Source organism: Anabrus simplex, chromosome 3 (genome assembly GCF_040414725.1).
Source record: "Anabrus simplex isolate iqAnaSimp1 chromosome 3, ASM4041472v1, whole genome shotgun sequence".
Taxonomy (NCBI): Eukaryota; Metazoa; Arthropoda; class Insecta; order Orthoptera; family Tettigoniidae; genus Anabrus; species Anabrus simplex.
In genome coordinates this window covers 159397499-159422125 of record NC_090267.1, presented here as the reverse complement: position 1 = coordinate 159422125, position 24627 = coordinate 159397499, and the positions used below count along the sequence as shown (strand labels likewise).

The window sequence follows — 24627 nt, the reverse complement described above, 5'->3', positions numbered from 1 at the left end:
TATATATAAAATAACTTGTCCTGACTGACTGACTGACTGACTGACTGACTGACTGATTCATCATCGCCGAGCCAAAACTACTGGACATAAAGAAATGAAATTTTGGGGATATAGTCATATTAAGACGTAGGTGCTCGCAAAGAGAGGATTTTTGGACATTCCGTCGCTAAGGGGGTGAAAAGGGGGGTGAAATTTTAAAATGAGTCTATATCTCAAAACGTTTAAAGTTTACAGATGTAAAAACTGGTATTTAGAATCTTCTTAAAAAATAAGGAAACACGTAATTTTTTTTGTTTTCAGAAAATCCCAATAGGAGGGGTGAAAAAGGGATTGAATGCCTTTAATCAGGATACCGGTACTTATATCTCAGAAACTGAAGATATTACAGACCTGAAAACTGGAAGTTTTGATCTCTTTTAAAAATAACGAAAAACGTATTTTTTTGTTTTTGGAAAATTCAATTAATGGGAGGGTGAAAAGGGTGGTGAATTTTTAAAATGAGTGCATCTATATCTCAAAACTTTTAAAGTTTACAGATGTAAAGTTGGTATTTTGAATCCTCATTAAAAATAAAGAAACACGTATTTTTTTGTTTTCAGAAAATCCCAATAGGAGGGGTGTAAAGGGGGTGAAAAACTGGTTGAATGCCTTTAATGAGGATACTTATATCTCAGAAACTGAACATATTAAAGACCTTAAAATTGGTGTTTGGGATCTCCTTTAAAAATAAAGAAACATGTATATTTTTGTTTTTGGAAAATCCAATTAATGGGGGGTGAAAAGGGGGTGAATTTTTAAAATAATTGTATCTAAATCGCAAAACTCTTAGAGTTTATAGATGTAAAAATTGGTATTTAGAATCTCTTTTAAAGCAACACGTATTTTTTTGTTTTCGGAAAATCCCAACAGGAAGGGTGCAAAAGGCTGGAAAAAAAAAAAAAAAAAGGGTTGAATACCTTTAATGAGGCTACATATATTTCAGAATCTGAAGATATTACAGACCTGAAAATTGGTGTTTGGAATCTTTTAAAAATAAAGAAACACGTATTTTTTAGTTTTTGGAAAATCCAATTAATGGGAGGGGAAAATGGGGGGTGAATTTTTAAAATGAGTGCATCTATATCTCAACTTTTAAAGTTTACAGATTTAAAAATTGGTATTTAGAATTTTTTTGTTTTCGGAAAATCCCAATAGGAGGGGTGTAAAGGCGTGAAAAAGTGGTTGAATGCCTTTAACGAGGCTACTTATATTTCAGATCCTGAAGTTATTACAGACCTGAAAATTGGTATTTAGAATCTTTTAAAAATGAAGAAACAGGTATTTCTTCGTTTTAGCAAAATTCAAATAATGGGAGGGGTGAAAAGGGGAGTGAATTTTTAAAATGAGTGTGTATACAACTTAAAACTTTACAAGTTTGCAGATGTAAAAATTGTTATTTAGAATCTCCTTTAAAAATAAAGGAACACGTAGTTTTTTGTTTTCTGTAAATCCCCATAGCAGGGGTGTGAAAGGGTGAATAATGGGTTGAATGCCTTTAATGAGGTTACATATATCTCAGAAACTGAAGATATTACAGAACTGAAAATTTGCATTTAGGATCTCCTTTAAGGATAAAGAAACACACGTTTTTTTGTTTTGTTTTTGGAAAATCCAATTAATGGCGGTTAAACAGGAGTGACAAATTGGGGAAGTTTTTGAAAGACTATATCTACAGAATATCTGAGAAACGTAAAATGTTACAGACGTAAAAAGTGGGTATTTGGAATTTCCTGTAAATGTGAAGAAACACAGGTGATTTGTTTTTGGAAACTCCACTTAAGGGGAACTAAAAAGGGGTGAAATTTTAAAATGAGAATTTCTACAGTATATCTCAAAAGCTTAACATGGTACAGAAGTTAAAAATGGTATTTTTATCTCTATTAAAAATAAAGAAACGTGTATTTTTAGTTTTCGGAAATACCACTTGGGTGGAAGGGGGGGGGGGTTAAAATGACTGAAAATGGTGTTGAATTCTTTGAATTAGGCTACTGATATCTCAAAAATGAAGATGTTACAGACGTGAAATTTGATATTTAGAATCTGTTTTAAAATGAAGAAACACGTATTCTCGGAAAATCCAATGAAGGAATTGAAAAATTGACTTAATTGTATGAGAATACTTACATCTAATAAAAACTAAAGTTGTTACAGACGTAAAAATTGGTATTTGGATCTCCTTTAAAAACAAAGAAAAATGCGCTTGTTGGGGGGGGGGGGGGAGTGAAAGGGAGTTGAATTCCTTTCATGAGGACACACAAATCATAAACTGAAGAAGTTATAGTCGTGATAATTGGTATTTAGAAGATCCTTTACTATTAAAGAAACAAGTATTTTTTGCCGGAAAATTCTCTTACGGGGCGGGGGGGGGGGAGGTGTGTGAAAGGAAGTGCAAAAAAAGTGAATTATTTTTATGGGTATACTTATATATCAAAACTTAAGGTAATAGACGTGAACATTGGTGTTTAGAATCTCCTTTAAACATAAAGAAACACGCCTTCTTTTAATTTTTTTTGGGGGGGGGGGGTTAAATAAACTTAACGGCAGTGGGGTGTAAAAGGAGGTGAGACCAATTGATTTTACTGCTCATAATGTACTTATAAGGAGCCTCCGTTGCTCAGGCGGCAGCGCACCGGCCTTACACAGCTCGGTACCGTGGTTCAAATCCCGGTCACACCACGTGATATTTTTGCTGGACAAAAAGGAGGCAGGACAGTTTTTTCTCCGGATACTCCGGTTTGTCCCGACATCATTCATTCCAGCTAAATTGCCCAATATCATTTCACTTCATTTGTCATTCATTAGTCATTGTCCCAGAGGAGTGTACAGGCTTTGGCAGCCGGCACATTTCCTATTGTCACCGCTAGATTGGGGCTTTATTCATTTCATTCCTGACCTGGTCAATTGACTGGAAACAGAATGTATATTTTCGATGTACTTATTCTGATCATCAACCGATCATTTTTTTTTTTTGCTAGGGGCTTTACGTCGCACCGACACAGATAGGTCTTATGGCAACGATGGGATGGGAAAGGCCTAGGAGTTGGAAGGAAGCTGCCGTGGCCTTAATTAAGGTACAGCCCCAGCATTTGCCTGGTGTGAAAATGGGAAACCACGGAAAACCATCTTCAGGGCTGCCGATAGTGGGATTCGAACCTACTATCTCCCGGATGCAAGCTCACAGCCGCGCGCCCGATCATTTTTAATCTTTCCTGGGTTCGTTTTCAAGAGCCATCTTTTTCTTCGAAGAACGTTCTTAGATTTTACAGTAGAACCTCCTGGCATATAAATAAAAATTTAAACACGTTTGAAATAAACGGTAGGAATGAGATTGACCGTCAAATTGTTCACCTCTATAATAAGGTCAATAATGCACGGAAGTATGTCATTCGTATCGCCAGAAATCCCGCACACTTGCCTACACGTGACAATGGTGTTGGTCATATTCTCAACAATGACAATGGCAGCAGATGTAATTTACCGCCAAGTAGTGGTCTTGCATCTTGCTGTGGGGTCCACAACATATATAATAATAATAATAATAATAATAATAATAATGTTCTGGACCGTCGTCAAAAGTGCGGAGCGCGCTGGAAACGGGTCCTGGATGGGTAATGACTACGAATGCAGTCCGGCCGCTGGTTCAGTACCGCCAAGGCACCCAAGACGACACCACGCTGGATCTCCTGAAGAATTTGATCCATATTAAAAATGCTTATAGGAAAAGATGGCAAAGATTTAGGGACCCAACAGACCGGTGGAATACCTGCACCTAGCTTGGGAAGTACGAAATCGATTGCTGGGAAGAATGAAAAATGGGGGGAAACTACCCGTAATTTATTAGAAAACGAGTCAATCACGAATTTTGGTGGATTCTCGCAGAAAACGAGTCAGATCGCGAATTTCGGCGGATTATATATCTAAAACAATAAGCATTCAATTATACATTTCCGTATAATACCGTAGCGAAGCACGGGTATCTTGCTAGTAGGGAAATAAATAACATTGAGGATTGTTCAGTATTACAAAGGGACCTTGAGAGTATCCAACAATGGGTTAAAGAAAATAATATGAAGGTTAATGGAGGCAAATCAACTGTTACAACCTTTACAAACAGGAGCTTTAAAACTGAATTTGAATATACTTTGGACGAGGTAGTTATCCCAAAAGATGGTAAGTGCAAATACTTGGGTGTGAGATTTGAAAGTAATTTGCACTGGAAGGGTCATGTTGATGACATTGCTGGGAACGTATACAGATCGTTACATGTGATAATGAGACTACTTAAAGGATGCAACAAAGAATTAAAAGAAAAATGTTACTTAAGTATGGTTCATCCATAATGGGAATATGCAAACAGTGTTTGGGATCCTCACCAAGAATACCTAATAAAAGAAATAGATAGTGTGCAGAGGAAAGCAGCAAGATTTGTAACAGGGGATTTCAGGAGAAAAAGTAGTGTGTCAGAAATGTTAGATGAACTTAGGTGGGAAACTTTAAGTAAGAGAAGGGAGAAAACTAGACTTATAGGATTATATAGAGCTTATACAGGAGAAGAAGCATGGGGAGAAATCTGTGAGAGGCTTCAATTGGAAAATAATTATATTGGCAGAACTGACCACAAGTATAAAATTAGAAGGAATTTTAGCAGAAGCGATTGGGGTAAATTTTCATTCATTGGGGAGGGCGTGAAAGAGTGGAACAGTTTACCAGGGGTAGTGTTTGATCCTTTTCCAAAATCTGTACAGATATTCAAGAAGAGAATAAACAGCAACAGAGAAAATAAATGAAATGTTAGAGGGCATTCGACTAGTGCAGGATATTGTAAATAAAAAATGTGTGTGATTAAATTAATTCCATCCCCTTGTCTATGGAGTTTGGACAGCCAAAGTAGGGGACTGCCTGTAGGGGTGAAGAACAGTGGGGACTTCGAGGGCCCTGGGACCGCTACGGTAGCTGTGAAGGCCCTTCAGGAACTCTGAAAAGTGGTGGCAAAAGGGGCTATGGTTAAGACGCAGCAGATCGTTATGCTACTTAGGTTCCAAAATGGGTAAAAAATAAATAAATAAATGCAATGTTAATTTTAATCTTATACCAGTTGTAGAGTATTATTAGGAGTAATTTCACATACTGTATATAAGTTGACTATGTTTGCACGTACAGGAGATATTGTAAGTAGAATTTTGTAAACAATATAAATTTATTAAGGATGAGGTGTGTGTTTAATAGAAAAAAATGTTAGCGTACATTGTATAATATTGTATTCTAGGAAAATTTTCTTTTTCTCTTGTTAATTTAAAATTTAGTGCTGGACAATAATGTATTTTAGTGTACCATTTGCCACCGAGGTAGACACCTCATTTGCAAATAAAGCGATTTTGATTTGATTTGATTTGATCCTACCTTGGAGCTTAAAATGATTAATTTGACCAGGTTTTCCAATGACTCGCATATAAAATACCTAAAACATGAACATGAATGTTGACAGTAGACATGAACTGCATACCCATTCTTTCCTCAGTGTTTATAAAAACCACCTGAGGATGTTCTAGTAATGTTGAGATGGTCATCCATCTTGATGAAAATGGATAGCAGTCTTTTTCAAAAATCATACGTCTCGGTTCTTCAGGAATCAATACTTGAATGTTGGAGACAATATTCTTGTTATATAAATCTATCAACGTTAAAGACTGAGGACAACCACTGAAGATTAATAAGTAAAGAGCGCACTTGTTGGAAGAACAATTTTGTACAAAAGGGTTTCCTTTTTGAAGTCAACGCAGAACACTGGCCGGAAAGGTTAACGTGAAAAACAGGTATGGCATTCTATTAATAATGTCATTTGTTTTACGTCCCACTAACTACTTTTACGGTTTTTGGAGACACTTAGGTGCCAGAAATTAGTCCCGCAGGAGTTCTTTTATGTGCCAGTAAATCTACCAACACAAACCTAATGTATTTGAGCACCTTCAAATACCAAGGGACTGAGCCAGGATCGAACCTGCCAGTTTGGGGTCAATGTCTGAGCCACTCAGCCCAGCGGCATTCTATTAATCTATAAAGAAAACAAATAAGAATATAAAGATACGGCATAGTAAAAGAAATGATTTTTCAGGTCCTTTAGCACTGCAACATGTGTAATTATACATAAATGTTCACCAACCATCAACTATTGTTCTCTCATTCTGCGACAATTATACTCGTGCTCGGAAAATGGACACAACAATAACAATTTTCTTCTAAAACCCAAAACACTGTCATATAGTTCAGTATTTTTTTTTTCCCTTGCAGTATAGTGTTCAGATGATTTAAATGTTTAGTTAGTTCTGTGAGAAACACAAGAATTAATAACTGCTGAAAATCTTCAAACAGTTTCACTGGCTTGCCTTTCAATTCCATAAACAGAGATACCTTTACAAATTGAACGAACAACTACTCCCCGGCCAAGCCAGCACACTTCAGAATCATAAGGGATGTCACTGTACTCAGTTTCAAGTTCTGCTAAAATGTTTATTAAACTACTGACGTGCCAGTACATGCACTTGCACATAATTCAAGATCTTCACCATAATGTCCATCATGCTCCTAATTTTTGCACTCCTTGCTAGCAGATTATCTCTGTGAACAAGGAAGTGTACGCCTGCAACTTCTCTTAGAACTCCTGTTTATTTTACTTTTTTGGCTCATCCGAGTGATGAATCCAGATTTTTACCCCACCATCTGTGTTTCTGCTGCAGATTTTTCCAGCGAAGTCCTTGTTGTTAAAAACTTACTTGAAGCAAGAAAATGTATCTTCTGCTTTAGTAGTCTTGTACTGTATTTTCTTGCATAATTAACACACTTTTTGATTTAAAATGTAGGCGAAAACTTTGTATGCGTAAATTATTCAAGGAATTCAGATATTTAAAAATTATTTGCAATTCATTTACAACTAAAAGATACATCAAATATAATATAAACACAATTGGTTCTACTCATTTTTTGGTTGGTTATTGTCATTTGGCATAAAATCCTGGCGTGAGTTTTTTTTTCTGAAAAGTCAAATAAGGAACCAGTACATCTGGTAAGTTGGACACGTGGGTTTGAAGTACCAACATCGGAAAATACTCTTCCCGTTATGAGCTGACAATACGACCTGAAGTGAAATAAACTTGAAATAATAAAAGTACAATTCATGCAAGTGCATAAAAATGACATACTGGCAAAAAAAAAATATTGTCCAACACAAGAAGGGCCAGGCACCAAAGGAGGGACCCTGCTAGATTTCTCCAAACCGCTCATATCCAATCTTGTACGAGTGACGTGTCTATCCACCCTTTTTCTTGGATACGATCGTGGATCTCTCGTGGAAATTTTACTTTAGGCATTGTTTTTTGTTTTAGAACAACGTAAGTTGGAAGCTTTCTGCCATCAGCTGTTATAGCAAGCATTACAATACATCGTTATTTTTGCTTCCGTTAATGCGTACGATAACTCTCAATGTCCCTTTCTTATAGATTCTTTGATTTTCTGGCATACGGAAACTGATTGGTGTCTGATCTGCGATTCCTATTTGGGAGATCAAATATTCCTTTACTTTACGCTTCTCAATCGTAAAGCGATGAAAATCAATTACTTTTTGGTCAAAATCATTTGGCTAGTGTAATAATGTTCTTTGTAGAAGAGAAAGTCCATCTCTCTTCATAAAATCAATCATCCAGCTGCAGCTAACCTTCAAATCCAAGACACTGATTCCATGTGCAGCAGCTATTTCTCATCCTTTAAAATACCGCATTTTGTGACAAACAAACGTTGCATAATGAAATCATATATTTAAGCAGATCCTCCTCTACTTGTGGAAACTTGCCACTTTTTGGTCCGCGAAATGCTTTGCAAGAGTTGTTGGTTGCTTGAAGTGCACTTCCCTGTTACCGCGGTAACGTACGTTGCACTTGGACACTGAATACCTGAGGTCCACTGTCATATTCCCGTATGTTTCGGCATAACTGATCACCGCAAGTTTATAATTATGATGCAATATTACTCAAATACACAGACTGGAATAGTGTCATTAGTCATGTCTGCGCTGATTCTCTCGCTGAATTAGTGCAGTGATATTTCCTATCGACTGATAACAGCACATTGCCCAGTATTTGGAATGCCCGATTTTGCAATAGGAAGGTTGCTACTTGAGTACCGGTAGCTGACATCTTTATTTTGAAAAGCATCCGGAGCGGCGTGATGAATGTTTGAAGAAATGGGTGCGTCAAATACATGAACATTTCTTTATCTCCACTTTGGACCCAAAAATATTGGGATGCGTAAATTATGCAAGAGCGTTAATATTATGCGAGAAAATACAGTACATGGTGAACAAATCAAGAACTTCCTCGGTAACATTTAAGTTCAAACCAGCTCTTCAAACGAACAATGTACGCTGCGCAACATCGCATAATTTCATGCTTTCATCCAAAGCCACTGAATAATAAACAAACTTGCTAATTTGTGCCCTCAGCTGCTCTTCCAAATCATTAACCAAATCTGATATGCTGCGGGCAATAGTAGTTCTCGAAAGAGAGACAGCTTCAAACTTCTGGATTTCAGTAGAATCCCAGCTCTATTTAAACAATCCTTGATGATCTCTCCATCATTCAATGGACGCCTCTTTCTCGCCAAAACAAGCACAATAAGAGAGCTCTCTTTTAACGCAACTTCGCGCACACATGCACGCACACAAAAACATACCCGTATGCTACATTTTTATATCAGTAATTCCTTGTTCAATAAAGTTAAACAAAATGTTTCCATTTAATTTATACCTTTAACATTTGAAGTGACAACTAAAACTTGTCAAAATAATTATGAAAGAAAATAAATGAATGAAAGATCGAAACAAAAATATGCAAGTTTTCACGTGCAGCTTTTACGTCTTTGTAGCCTGATGTTAGGCCAGGAGGAATCCTGCTACCATATGTGACAGCAGATGGGACTGCCTACGACTGTCTGGCCGAGAGTCAGGCGGCCCGCACCACACCTGACAAACTATGGGAGAACCAACAGCTAAGGGCAGAGGATTTCTTCCTTAGGAGGCCTGATGAAGCCTTTGTGTAGGAAATGACACATAAATTCATCCAAGTGCTGCTGCCTTGTAGATGTGGCAGGGGACTGCCAAAGGCTAAGGGAGATTACCCCGACAGAAAACTCTCTCTAGCTTTAGGCCTAGCAAGCCAGCAAGGAAAGTAATTGCAAAAGAGAGCCTCGGAAAGAGTCCAAAAAGGAGCATAATTTTATCACCAAGTTAGGTCTCTTCTATGGAATAACCAAATACTTTTAAGTACAAAGAGAACCCTTTATCAGGTATATTTTGTGCCAATAACTACATATGCCCTTGAAACCTATATGATCAACAGTAGAGACAGTAGCAGACTTCAGCTGCAGAAATGAAGTGATATATGATCAACAGTAGAGACAGTAGCAGACTTCAAGCTGCAGAAATGAAGTTCCTGAGGCCAATGCTACAGAAAACAAGAAGAGATAAGATCCGGAATGAAGAGATCCATCATAATACACAAGTAAAGCAGCCGCTAAGCGAAAATGAAAGAATATCAAGACTCAAACGGTATAGCCATGTAAAAAGGATGGATCAAATGAAAACAGCAAGAAAATGGCTAGATAAGGAACTAGAAGGAAAAACACCTAGAGGTAGACCAAGGAAATGGATCAGTCAAGTAAAGCAGGACCTGAAAGAAAGAGGAGTGGAATGGTACCGAACTGAGAAGGAAGAAATGTACCTGGATAGACAAAGATGGAGAGTGCTCTTGTACCGCACCTGGACAACTGGAGGCAGTTAAAGGATGATGATGATAATGATGACGACGACGACGACGACGATGACTTTTGCCTCCTTTTATGGAATGTTCTCATGCCATTGTCATAAAATTCAAGGTTCTAATGATGAATTAATACATTTTACATGTACCTTTAAAATCTTCATTGGAATGGAGTTGTTGCAAGCATATTGACAAATGCAGCAGAAACTTCGACCCTGACAAGAGGACGAGAGTGTGAAATTCAGGCCCATGAGATGAAATTTTTAATAATTATAAAGTAAGACAAGAAGGGACAGAGTAAGAAATGAGAATGTGAGGAAGGAAATCAGAGGGGAAAAGCTTTCCGACAGAATAAAGAGAAATAAACATAGTTTGGACATGTTAAGAGGATGGAAGAGGGAAGGATGTCAAAGTGGATGATGGAGGGTAAAATTGATGGAAGGAGAAAAAGAGGTAAACCCAGACTAAGCTGGCTGACTTGACGAAGAACAGAATAATAACTGTTCCATTGGAACACAGTTGAAAAGCAGTAAGGATGGTTGGATAGAGGGCAATGAAAAAGTGTCATTAACATCCCGACCCAGCTGGAGTTAGAAAAGGGAAATTGATGATGATGATGATGATGATGATGATGAGTCTGGAACAATGGACAAGACAGAAGTTGAGTGAGGTCAGCCACACAAAATGAAAATTGAACACATCTAGAAGCTTCAATAAGACCTGTTTTATGTCCTCAGAGATGGTCATGGCCACGCTAATAATTCTGAAAGGTCTGAATTGAATGTCACCATAATATACTGTAGGAGATATAGAGGAATCTTCACTTCCCACCACTGGTCACTACGGGCCACTATATACAAAGTGGTAATTCCTGAAGCCATGCTGTATGAAGCCACTCATTTCTTTAACTGAGTGTTAATAAATTTGAAGAAGTCAAGTTCTTGTAATTAATAACAATTAGATTTACCTCTCTTTTCAAATTCTCTCCACACTGGGCAGAGATTTCTGCTCCTTGTTTAGCCTGCTCAAGTTCACGCTGTAGTCTTTCAACTTCAGATAGCAGAGAGCGTTCCATTGCCTGACGGTCCTCAGTCTCCCTCACAAGTGATCGCTGTTCCATTTGTAGTTCTTCCAAAAGGAGCCTAAAATAAATCATATATATTAACAGTATAAAAAGGACATACAGAACAGTACAGAATAACAGCAATTTTAAAACTTTACTTGAAATGTCATAAAGTGAAGTAGTTTCTTAGTGATTGGTTGATGTATAAAATATATTACAGTACATAGGAATAACAGAGAGTACACAATCACACATTACAAATCTCATGATGATTGTAAAGTTGTCCCCTACATCCACCGTAATACTTACTATTCTATCTTGCACCACCACCACCACCATCATTGCTACTACCTCCCTCTGCAGATTAGTGGCAGAAAGCATTGTACTCTGAATCCTAAGATCACAAATTCAAGCTCAGTAGAGGCAGTCAGATATTTCAAGGGTAGAACAAAGTCTATTCCACGCTCCATCTCATACGAAGTAAAAGATCTCTGGTGACCTGCCCAGCTACGGACACAGACAGCTATGTCCCAAAGTATGCTTTTACCTCTTCACTATGAAGACTGAACTGCATGACAGTATGGATTCATACATTTCAAAAGACTTAGGAACACAAATAAATGCAGTGCACTACAGGTATTTCCTGAAAATGTTTGTGTACCTAGGCCGTACCCGGTAGCCTGCCGAGTTTTGGCAATTAGAGTGGCATTAGTAGGAAAACAGATAAATTTCTGCATCCAATCAGTTGCTGTATTAGAGACGTTTCACTGTATTATTATTATCAACTTCAATATCATTACTATCATTTCTTTTGTTGAATAACAGTGCCATGGAAAATCATTATGTAACATTTTCCTAGTAATTATGATCATCATCAAATCCCCTTTTTTTAGCTGACACTGAGTGGGGCAAATAGGGCTTCTCTCCACTCTGCCTTCTCCACCATTCCTCATCCAATGCTGCATTCCAGTCCAGGTTCTGTAATCCTATGCTGTTCTTCACAGAGTTCATCCGTCGTAATCTTGGTCTCCTTCATCCTCTCTTCCCTATCATCTGTCTTTCCTGCTAGTCTTGGCTATCTTTCTTCTTTCATCCACATGACATGTCCAAACCACCTCAATCTGTACTGTTCCAGTTTGCATTTAGTTTTAGCACATTTAGCTCTTTTTGGATGTCTTCGTTTCTCACTCTATCCTTCCTTGTCTTCTGTACTAAACTCCTCATATCTCTGAGTCATTGTCCCTCCAAGTTTCTGTTGTGTATGTTAGTATAGATTAGTAATATCCCTTGTACATTACTTCTTTAGGCTTTTAGCTGTGTCAAGAAAACGAGGAGAAATTGTTTACGTTTCAAGGAGACTTTGCTCCAGGTCTTCATGAGAAAACACATCTGTCCTTGAGAACTTCTCTAATAATGACATTTTGAATTTGAGAATACTTTACCGTTGGTCTATTGGAAGTGGTACTCTCATTCGTCACCAGGTGGTACACTGTGTGCAAGCCTTCTAAGTAGGAAGTGATGACACCATCTTAGCTCCAATAAAGGTTTCGCGTTCTACATACATATTATATGAGTGTGCATTGTGAAATAAACAGCAAGGTCATCAGATGAATCAAAGATGATGGGGGAGAAATATGGCAGAAGATACAAATAAAATAAAAGTGTAACGGAAGACTGACTAGGATAGAACAGAGGTGAAGATAAAAGAGGAGTGTGTAAAAGGGAAGAAGAAAAGGAAAATGTGAGTAGTAGTATTAGTAGTAGTAGTAATAGTAGAAGAAGAAGAAGGACTTGCAACAAAGTTGAAGACCTTGAAAGTGAAAAGAAGTAAGAACTAATACAATCACCACTCATCTGCATTTAGGACAGTCACCTAGGTGGCAGATTCCTTATATGTTGTTTACCTAGTTTATTCTTAAATAATTTCAAAGGATTTGGAAATTTATTGAACATCTCCCTCGGTAAATTATTCCAATCCCTAATTCCTCTTTCGATAAACAAATATTTGCTCTAGTAAGTCCTCTTGAATTCCAACTTATCTTCATATTAGGATCTTTCCTGCTTTCAAAAACACCGCACAAACTTATTTGAATCGTGCAGTCGAGTAAGGAACTAAGTCAGATTTTGCTACTTTTCAGGAGAGCAAAAAAACTGATTTTCTTCGACACGCTTCAATGAATAGTTTCCATTATTTTATATAATATTTAGATCAGTGATAGATATGTAATGGAGGTAACAGGAAAATGTTCAAGAAAAATTTATAAATTTTATGACCGTTTAAACTTTTTTGACTTAGTTCCTTTCTCCAATAATACCGAAAAAAATTTGGAGTTTGGGAATAAATCTCTCATACAAACTACACCAACCTTTGTTATATATTAAACATAGCTTGATGCAATACATAAGCACTGTTTGCAGTTTATCCAACAGAAAAAAACAGGGAAAACAAATACAAATGACCTTGAAGCGCCAAATAACTACAGTATTACAACCGAGACTACTAACCTAAGGGGAATTCATTGGCTGCAAAATAATGTCCAAATAAAATGCCAAAGCATCCTCATTCGCAACATATTTCAACAGTTTACGCAAGTCCTTTATTTTCTCAGCTTTTATTGGAACCCCACCCTCTGGATATGCTGCCATTGGTTGCAAGGAAAATGTGCAAAAGTTACCTTTCCCAAGATGAAACGTATGTTTCACAATGCTGTTTATGAAGGGAAGTGCTACAATAACTCCTGGTTTCTCTGCCCTATATCTGTATTCTTTAAACGAAGAAGGAGAAAATGCAATCTTTCCAGCACGAGGAGTATTCTTTGTCGATGTTTCAGCTGATACAGTCACTTTTTTAAAAAACTCAGGCCACCACTTGTCAAAATTAAATACTGCACTTGAGTCTACTAACTTAACTGTAACATTTGCTTTGCTGTTTACAATAATTGCCATATACTCTTCGATAGTATAAACTCTGTCTACTTTTTTAATGTTTTTCTTAAATAGCCCAAAGTCCCTGTCGCATGGTAGGAATGAATGACCCCGCTCGGGAAAGTAATGTCTAATCTCCTTAAATCGATTTGAAGCTGCCAGGCCTAGCATTAGTCTTATGGCCGTATGGTTCTTATTTTGGCCTGGAGAACCATCAGAGAAAACGTGTAACTGGTCAACATTTTCTGACACAAATTCGTCTATATAATCTTTCAGGAAAGAAGCAACTTCATTCGCACCCTTCTTTCCTTGGTCTTCATGATACATATACACAACACACTTGTCCGTTGCAAGATCATGAATACAAAACACATTCACCCACAACTGTCTCATGTAAAACACTTCTTGCACCGGTATGTGTGGCAGGGGCAGATTTTGCATAAAGTCAAAGGCAAGGCCTGTCACTTTGTCATTTGTTCTGCATAGTGTTGCAACTTCTTTCAAAGACCTGTAGAATTTCCTGCTTCTTCTTTTATGAACATCATATTCAGCCTGAGCTGCACGCTTTGCTGATTCACAAATATGTGGACTCCTAAGTTTAGCTGTGAACTCCTCACACTTGCTGCAGACATCGATCTGTGGTCGTCTGAATCGGTAGTTGTAATTCTCAACAAAATAAGTCCTGTAGAAGCTGTACTTGACTCCACACTCCGGGTATTTTGTGACAAACATGTTGTGCATTTCTTTAATAGTTAAGCGGGCATCTAAGTAATGCACTTCTTTCCCTCCGTAATGAGTCCGTTTCAGAGGGAATGATTGAATATGATCGGATATCAGTTTAGTGACATCTTCCGGTATATTTCTGGTATTTGGATTGGTTCCTCTCTTGTCCCTGGGAATTTCTCCATGAAGAAGAAGCATTGTGATACAGAATACTCTTTTCTGAGTGACGGCATGCATGCTCATAAAAGCTGAACGGCATACCTTCTTTCTATTGTTGCCATCCATAACAAAGTAAGTGAAACTTGCTGCTCGCTGCTTTGAATTTTCATTCCTTGGTCTTCTGGTCTTAATTTCATTCTTCTCGATGAGGCGCTGCAAGTGTAAATCTTGTGCATCCTTACTAGGAAGTTGAAGAAACTTGGAAAGAATGGACATGCGAGCCTCTTCGTTTATAATCTCAAAGCACTTCTTTCTGCATCTAGAAGAATAACATATTATTAATACTAAGTATAAATCTGTACCATACGTATTGTTATCTAAAACAAGAGTAGAAAGTTTGGTTGCATGTTAGAATATTATTTACTAAACAATCCCTAGTAATACTTCTCAAGCTCCTTACTTACCTGCAGTCAGAACCGGTTTCTTTGCCTTCCACAACTCTCCCACGTTTATTCACATATGCCAGTCCTCTGAGTCTTGCGTGTTTCAGAACACTATGTTTATGGCCCTCAGGCTGTGCCTTCCTTTTCGGAGTCATATTCTCAAACGTAATACATAGATCACTTTGTCATCCACCGAGATACAAACTGAAATACTGTACACTATAACCCACCATGTACCGTACGATTTCTGTTTCCCTCCAGTATGTTGTCCTTTGTGTTGTACCAACGCCGTAAATTGAAATATCCCCTGTTATACCTACATCGCATGCAACGTGCGGCAAAGAATGGAACTAAGTCATGAATAGCAAGTGGTGAAGAAACGCACTAAGTCATCGACTTAGTGCGTTTCTTCACAATGTGCCTGATGTCCATCCACTGTTTCTCCCACAAGGAGAAGGCTGACTTATTTCTTTCCTTTACCAAACGATAGGGCTTGGTTATGTGAGGTAAATGAGGCAATAAAATGAAAATGGCCGATTTTGACTTAGCTCCTTACTCGACTGCACGATTCATTTATTTACTAACGTCATTCCATGCCATCTCATAACATAACACATAGTCAAGCTGCTCGTCTTCAAGTCTTCCAAGCCCAAACTTTGCAACATTATTGTAATGCTACTCTTTTGTTGGAAATCACCCAGAATCACACAGATGACATTAATAAGAAACAGAGTAAGACCAAGCTGTATGGAAGTAAAAGAGCATACATGAGCACTTGTGCTGATTCTTGTTCCTCAAAAAATGAAATTAAAGTTCTGTTAATAATCTTTCTAGATTAGAAATGTTAGAAATTAGAATTAAAGTTCTGTTAATTATCTTCGTAGATTACAAATGTAATTTAAACACTGCATAATATAGTATTGAAAAGGTGGACCATTACAACATAAGTTTAATTATTATTGCAATCACCCAGAAGCAACTGAGTTGCTTTCCTTTGGATATTTTTTTTCCCCGTTCTCTAACCAGGTAATACTGGTGAGGGTCCCATACACTGGAACCATACTCTAACTGTGGACTTACCCCAGAGACTGAAATGCCCTCTCCTTTACATCCTTACCACAACCTCTAAATACTTTCATAACCATATGAAGAGATCTTTAATCTTTATTTACAATCCTCTTTATGTGATTACTCCAATTAAAATCTCTCCTCATATTAACACCTAGGTACTTAACAGTGATCCCCATTAGGAGCTTTCATCCCATCAATGCAGTAATTAAAACTGTGAGGACTTTTCCTCTTTGTGAAACTCAACTTGACTTTTCACCCCATTTACCATCAAATCATTGCCTCTGTCCATTTCACAACATTGTTGAGGTCTCTCAGCAGTTGCTCATAATCTTGTAACTTATTTATTACTCTATACAGTATAACATTTCTGATTCCAGTTCTTTACTCACATCATTTATATATATATATATATAAGAAAACATACAGGTCCAATAACACTGCCTTGAGGAATTCTCTTCTTGATGATTACAGGATCAGATAATGCTTCACTTACTCTAATTCTCTGAGTTATATTTTCTAGAAATATGGCCACACATTTAAGTCACTCTTTTGTCCAGTCCAGTTGCACTAATTTTTGTCAGTAGTCTCCCATGATATACACCCTATCAACAGCCTTAGATAGGTCAATCACGACAGAGTTCATTTGACCTTCTGCATCTAAAATATCTCCAACATCTTGCTGGAAACCTACAAGCCACTTTCCCTTATACTATAGCAACTCTCCATTCCAAGGTCAGTCTAGGAAAGTCTGGACACGATACCAAAATCCTTTACGGTGACGGCGATATTGAGTCTTAAGCATTGTTATGATGTTGGAAACCTACAAGCCACTTTCCTTTATATTACAGCAACTCTCCATTTCAAGGTCAGTCTAGGAAGGTCTGGACACGATACCAAAATCCTTTGCAGTGACGGCGATATTGAGTCTTAAGCATCGTTATGATGTTGGTGAGCCCAATGTGATATGAAATATATTTGCATTTTTAAGGAAAATGGGACACTATGCTACACCAAATTGTCTGAATAAGTCAAATGGTGGGATTAGAGTGTTTTGCTTCCCCGTGATAAGCAATGGTAAGAGCTCAGTGGATATGGTAAAAAAATTGCAGGCGCGATAAATGGCAACCTACATATAATTCCATCTTGTACGAGGTTAGTAAGTTATTACTAGAGCTCGGATTTTTAGGTGGTAATAGGTTAGAATGCAAAGTAATCTGGTTCATAGGAAATGTCATGCAACCCTTTCTTCCTTAATGTAGCAAGGGTAACATAAATTACAGGAGTTCTATAGACTGTACCCCTAATGTCTATGCAAATCTCAAACCATAACCATTGTATAGGGTAGACTATACTTGTTAATCGTTTCAGTAACTTTGCGTTCTAACCTATGAGTACCTAAAATTCCGGACTCTAGTTATTACATTAAAATTGTTCCTGAAGAACCAGATATTTATATGAACAAATTTTTTATTTATGCGTTCCATTATGTATTTTCTCCTGACATCATTTTGATGGAGCCTCTGTGGCTCCGACGGCTGCGCATCGGCCTCTCACCATGGTTCAAATCCTGGTCACTCCATGTGAGATTTGTGCTGGACAAAGTGGAGGCGGGACAGGTTTTCTCCGGGTACTCTGGTTTTCCCTGTCATCTTTCATTCCAGCAACACTCTCCATTCTCATTTCATAGCATCTAACAGTCATTAATACATCACTTTGGGAGTGGCGACCCCATCGTACTAATAGCCTATATATGCTTCATTCATTACATCCCTGACCCGGTCAATGACTGGAAAACATGTTGTAGGTTTTCATTTTCATCATTTTGATGAATCACAGTTTGAACAGAAGAGGGTAGATGGACTGAAACACTCAAGTAGAATTCCATCCCAAAAATGTTCCTAATCCACCTGTCTTAAAAATGTTTTAGGAAACCTCCCAAACAACGATAATTTTTTTAAAAAGAAGCAACAAAGGTAATAGAAACTGTGTAATAATATTATTGGTGTTCTCTTTTTCGAATTAACTACTCAAGGGAGGTCATTTAAGGAAAACTTAAAGTAAGGAGCCTGGCACAAGTAAGTGAAGGACTGCTAGGACTCAGCTAAGGGCCTAGTGGTCGCCAAACCGCGCTTCCAACTTAAGAGTCCCTGGAGCCCCTTTTAGTCACCTCTTACAATAGTCAAATGATACCGTGGGTGTTATTCTACCACCCCCACCCACAGGTGGTAAAGATTATGAAAGCTTAGACAAACTGGTTAGCAGTTATCTACCACAAGTGTTGTACCACTCCTACAAAAGTGACACATGTAATTAGAATGATAAGTGTAGCCTAATATTCACATAATGCCTAAGTTGTCTTCTTTTTCTTATGATGATGATGATGATGATAATTACCTTGAATTTTTTCTTGCCAAAAGTCAAGTGAAGATTGTAGCCTTACAAATTATGATAACCAGTAAACAAATGAGGTTGACATTAATGTAGGCTAATACAGATATCGGCTTTGTACTATTTTGTGGATATAAATATACTATGGGTGATAGTTTGGTCTGCCCTGTCAATATATTATCAAATTCCTAATTTTGTATAGTTATTTCAACTTGTCACACATATTTTAGGAGCCGTAACTCCCTTCATTAGCGATTTCTACCTGTGTGTGTGTGTTAAAACAAGGTTATATTTTTGACAATGTTTTATGTATAGCTGAATGTTGTTACATCTTAAGATACGGGGAATCTTGCTTTGTGAGGTAGAAATTGCTGGCGAAGGGAGTGGTGGCTCCCAAAACATGTCCAATTAGTTGAAATAACTGTACAAAATTAGGAATTAGATAATATATCAACAGGATGGACCAAACTTGATATTTATATGAACTTAGTCAATACGGACCAACTAAGGATTGAAAATGGTCAAATTTGTCGAATTTATTTTGTGGAGGTGGTAGAATAAATCCACATTAACCTCTGTCTGTTATGAGAGGCGACTGAAAGGGGCTTCGGGGACTCTTCACTTGGGAATGTGGATGGGTGATCACGGGGCCCTTAGATGAGTCCTAGCACTACTTCCACTTACTTATGCCAGGCTCCTCACTTTTCTATCCTATCCGACCTTGCTTGGTCAACTCTTGTTCTTTTCCGACCCCGACGGTATCAGAGCATTCGAAAAATAAAAATCTTTCATTTTCATGAACTTTGTGGTTTTTGTATTTCTTTGGCAGATACCTTCATTTATCCATTTTTTCCCTCTGATTAGTGTCAATAGCAGATGGTTGCCCAGTTGTGCTTCTTCTTAAAACAATAATCACCACCACCACCACCACCACCACTTTACTGTTTAGCTGGATGGGTTATCCTTGAACTAATTTGAGCAGATAAGAACATCACTTTAGATGTGATTAGCTCATGATAGGATAACAACAGTTAACAAACATAATTTAATGCACTCAACCCAAAGAGGCATTCAATGTTTGTCAACATGTTGAAGTAAATTTTTGGAAACACAGTACCGGTAACTATTTTCTTAATAAAGGGAATGAAGGTAATTTACTACAACTGTCTATAAGTACTTTAAGTTCAATATTTCACAGTGGCAGCTCATGCTGAATTATCCTGGTGGTTCTGCTCTGTTGTGCCCAGCCCATTGATGTAAGTGTAGTAGACAAATCAAAATTCATATTGCATACGGGAAATGAACTCGTGTGCATCTGTCTTCCAACCCCGTGGAAAAGTCTTACTCCATGACCTATCAGCTCGGAAGTTCCCGAAAATTTACAGAAATACAGGTAAACATACATCTCAATTTGTAAGACCCCAATTTTGAGAGACTTTGATGATATAAATACCTGTAACTGACTCGTACAAAAAAAAAAAAAAAAAAAAAAAAAAAAAAAAAAAAAAAAAAAAAAAAAAAAAAAGTTAAAAAGTTTTAAAAAAATAAAGCCTTTCTTCCACTTATCGAAAAAAAAAAAATGTTGATCTTGTATCGACACTCTCATGTTTACAGAGGTTCCGAGACCTGCATACAACTTTGGGAGCCGGCTTTCTTAATGGAGGGGGAACATCATCCGATAATACTAACAGTCCTGTTTTCATTTTCGTGACTACCTAACTAAAAAGAATTCACTACCATTATGGAGAAACATCTTCATGATTACTTGTAGAATGTTCAGAATGTTCATTCAGGTACTGATGTAATTAATTTTACGGCTTGTCTCAGTGGTGGTAGTGATTATTGTTTTAAAAGCAAACACAACTAGGCAACCATCCTCTACATAACACCAATCAGAGAGAAAAAATGGAAGGGACCCGACACTTCGAAAAATGAAGAATTCTCCCAAAGAGAGACAAGGGCCACGACGAGCGTGAAAATGTAAGACTCCCCTAGTGTACCATTATGCTATCACTAATGTGAAAATATAAAGGAGATCAGAACAGATACAATGGCCGGCGGCGACTTCAAACAGAGTAAATGAACGTAAAACGTCACCAAAACCCAGACTGACATCATAGTAGAAGGCATGGAATCACGAGGGCCTTGTAAAAAGACCTTGAAACGAAATCTGGATTTTTTTTTAACGACTTCTGAATCACTTTTTACCGAGAGAGACACGCAAGTAAGCTGAGAGGATAACATATCATATCAAATCGTCATGATAAATCAAGGAAACACATTTAAGAGAAGACTGACGACGAATTCTAACCAAATAGCATATAAACAGCGAGAAGTACGGGAAGAAAATCCAATATTTCAAGAAAAAAATCCACTATAAGAAGAGAAAGAGCTGAACCAACTACTTAATATTCACATTAGCCCAGAGAATTTAGAGTCAATAATCAGAAACTATATATATATCCGTCATAAATAGTTGGAGAAATAAGTATATTAGAAACTAAATGAACAGCATCAACATGTAGTATGTCATTCGAATTGTATTTTATGATTTCATGAACTAGCTCGACAACATGGAGTCTTTCTAAGACGTGGGAGTGGATTGCCCAAGATAACATAATTTGGCTCAAGATGACTCATTGTGACCAGAGATGACGTTCGGAGGACCAGCTACCAACCGCGAGGATTGCATGTAGCAGCTGAGAAGGAGAGACCATCTTAGATGGGCGAAGGTAGTGAGATAAGTTTCTTGTTTTCAAAATTCTATGTATCATTAGGTAGAGAATAATTACTATACCTCAACTGCAAGTGACATATAACCTGAGCGCCAAACATGACCTACAGAGCTAACCTATTTTATGTAAACTTACGAATGATGTTTGTGCTAGTCAATATGTATATTGGTGTAGGAAGCGACATCGTTATAAACAAATTGCAATCTCAGCCACAGTTTTGTTAATGCCATAAGAGAGAGTGTTACGTATAGATATAAGATCCCAAATCATATGGAAGGGCTATGTTGTTGTAATTCAAAGAGTTTTGGGAAGAATATATGCTGTATGAAATTTAGATGGATTCTGGGAGATAATAATATTGATAGACAGGACAATGGCTATATAATACAAAGAAGAGATAGATCCTATGTGAATTATGGGCAAGTGTAGAAGCAATAAAGTCGAGGGAAGTTTAATGTTATGAAGAATGAGAGGTTATTAAGAAGATTTGGGATGAGAAAAGCATTGACTACAAAGTGATAGAGTTGAATTGTATATATATGGAAATGTAAAAGGTACGAAGGTGCATCCGTCAGTAAATGCAAGGAAAGAAGAAGTAATTGTGATATTAAATGGCATATGAGAGTAGGATCATATTGGATAGTTATTGTATGGCAAAGTTTACGTCGAGAAAAGAGTATACAAATATGATCACAGCGTATTCCCATCTTAAATAAAAACTCATAGTAATGTACCCTAATAGTCTCCATACTTGAAACAGATACTGATATAATGGATTGTAATAGGATTAATCGACACATTCAGAACTACTCCTTCTCAAATCAACTCAAGATCGAGGTTATGAAGTAATTCAGTAAAATGGCACAATAGAATATATATAGAGGTCAGCTTATAGCATCACCAAGGAAGGAAGCACAATACATATTGGCACATATTTGAGTTCTAATGCTAATTTATGTTTCGTGTAAGATAGATTTGGCGTAATGAACTTTGCTAATGTGATATATGAATTTAACATATGAATGATAGGTGTAGAAATATTTTATTGACAATGATAACTTGATAACAGCAAATATTGGCTGTATACAAGAAACTTATTGAGCATTCCAAAACCCAAGAAATTAACAGAGGTCATAATAAGATTCCAGATAGTAAAATTTCAGATAATAAAGATGTCAAATAATAAAAATTCAGATAGAAATTTCAGATTAAAAACAATTTAGATCAGAAAAGGTTCAGATTGTTCAATCTAAGTAGGCGATACCTTAGGTAGGACGTTGTACTCAAGGCCCCACACCGTTGGCTGCACAGAAGCGAGTGACTGGGGAAGACACGTCCATACGCGTACCGCCATGTTGCGGGCGCTCCTCAGCTTGACGCGGAGATCGTATGGAATTAATGCTTTAACTTACATTTCACACACTTGAAAACATTCGCCTTATAAAATTAATGACAGCCTACACCGACTACCATGTACACACGCAATAAATATACGTAATATCAAGACTGTGGTAATATTACAATATACTTCTGTATAAAACTGAACAGTCTACACAAATCCTTTGGATAGCTTATAGGTGGCGCAGCTAAAAAAAAAAAACCTTTAGCAGACTGAATAAGAAGACTGAAAAATACACTACACCAAAAATACACTAGCGGTACCTCGAAAATGATCATATCGCTCACTTTCATATAAGGGTCATGTTTGTAACTGATGTGTTTGAACATTTGTACATATGGCAAGTAGGCCAGACTCAAAGGACGAGAATAACGTGGCAATCTGTCTCTTGAGAAACCTAAGATCAACAACTATTTAGCTTTATTGAAAATATGAAGACATGTTCAAAAAGCGGTCTACAACTTAAGTATGATTACATATCGTGAGATAAAAATTACCTGTCTCTCAACTGACTGGAGAACACACAAATTAAATATTTACAAACTCCTGTACCGATAACAATAATCTTCAATATCAACTAAAAAGGAAACCTGTGAAATAAAATCTTTCTATGAAAGGTACATAGCTTATGATTCCTCTCAGATAATTCATTACAGCAAATTTTACTCAATTACACTAGTTAACAAATTTAAACTTTTTTCTTGCATCTGGTTTGTAAATGGGTGGATTTACCTAATTTTGGGGTGCTGAATACACTGGCAAAATCAGTTTTCTCTATGACGTCACATTTCCTAGATATATAGCAGAATAAAAAACGGCAATAGCGAAAATTGACACAATTAAGTCAAACAAAAATACACATTCAGAACGTTTGAAAGCAATACTGTTTTGTATGTATATATGGGCATGATGCCAATAAAAGGTCCAAATTAGTTCGGAAGATATTTTCACCTTTAATCGTCTTTGGATTTTGAAAAATGTGACGACGAAGCTCTTCTTTTGTTTGCCGTTTCATCACTCTCCCTAACAAGACCCCAGCAGCAGTAGTCACCCATCATCGAAGGGTTCCAGTGGCCTTGGTAACGGTGTTCCATGGTAAGAATGTCTTGGTGAAAGCGTTCACCATGCTCATCGCTTACGGCTCCCAAATTTTCCGGGAAAAAATCAAGGTGAGAATGTAAAAAGTGAATTTTAAGCGACATTCTACACCCCATGTTCTTATAGTTGTCCAACAGATCATTCACAATGGTAACATAGTTTTTGTCTTTCCTGTTACCCAAAAAGCCCTTCTCAATTGCTTTAAAAGAAGACCAAGCAGCTAATTGGATATCTGTGAGTTTGGTATCAAGGGTTGGATCTTTCAGCAATTTTCTTATTTGTGGTCTAACAAATATATCCTCTTTCAGCTTTGCCTCACTTAATTTGGGAAACTTTTCTTTTAAGTGATTGAAGGCCTCACCTTCTTTATCCAGAGCTTTTACAAAGTTCTTGATAAGGCCCAACTTGATATGAAGGGGAGGCAAAATGATTTTATCGGGCTCAACCAATGGGGTATTGTTCACATTTACGTTTCCAGGAACATATGACTTCCTTAAAGGCCATTCCTTGACTGTATAGTGGTTCTTGGTGTCACGGCTGTCCCAAAGGCACAAAAAGCAGCAGTATTTCGTGAATCCAGCCTGAAAACCTGTAAGGAGTGCAACAACTTTTAAATCACAGCAAATCTCCCATTCATGATCCTTATATTTGATTTCCTCTAGCAGCAAAGCCATGGCTTCATAAGTTTCTTTCATGTCTACTGCGTAAGCCAAAGGTACCGATGGAAATGCATTGCCATTATGCAATAGTACTGGTTTCAAGCTGGATTCAATAAATA

General features: G+C 37.3%; 1 protein-coding gene across 3 annotated transcripts in view; it reads right to left on the bottom strand.

Annotated features, from left to right (window-relative positions):
• The window catches only part of RASSF8 (ras association domain-containing protein 8), a 280866-nt gene that overhangs the window by 40851 nt on the left and 215388 nt on the right, over positions 1-24627 (bottom strand). For all 3 annotated transcript variants that reach the window (XM_067142793.2, XM_067142794.2, XM_067142795.2), the window contains exon 7: positions 10813-10987. In XM_067142793.2, coding sequence (XP_066998894.1) covers positions 10813-10987 — 175 coding nt within the window. The remainder of the gene's footprint in view (positions 1-10812; positions 10988-24627) is intronic.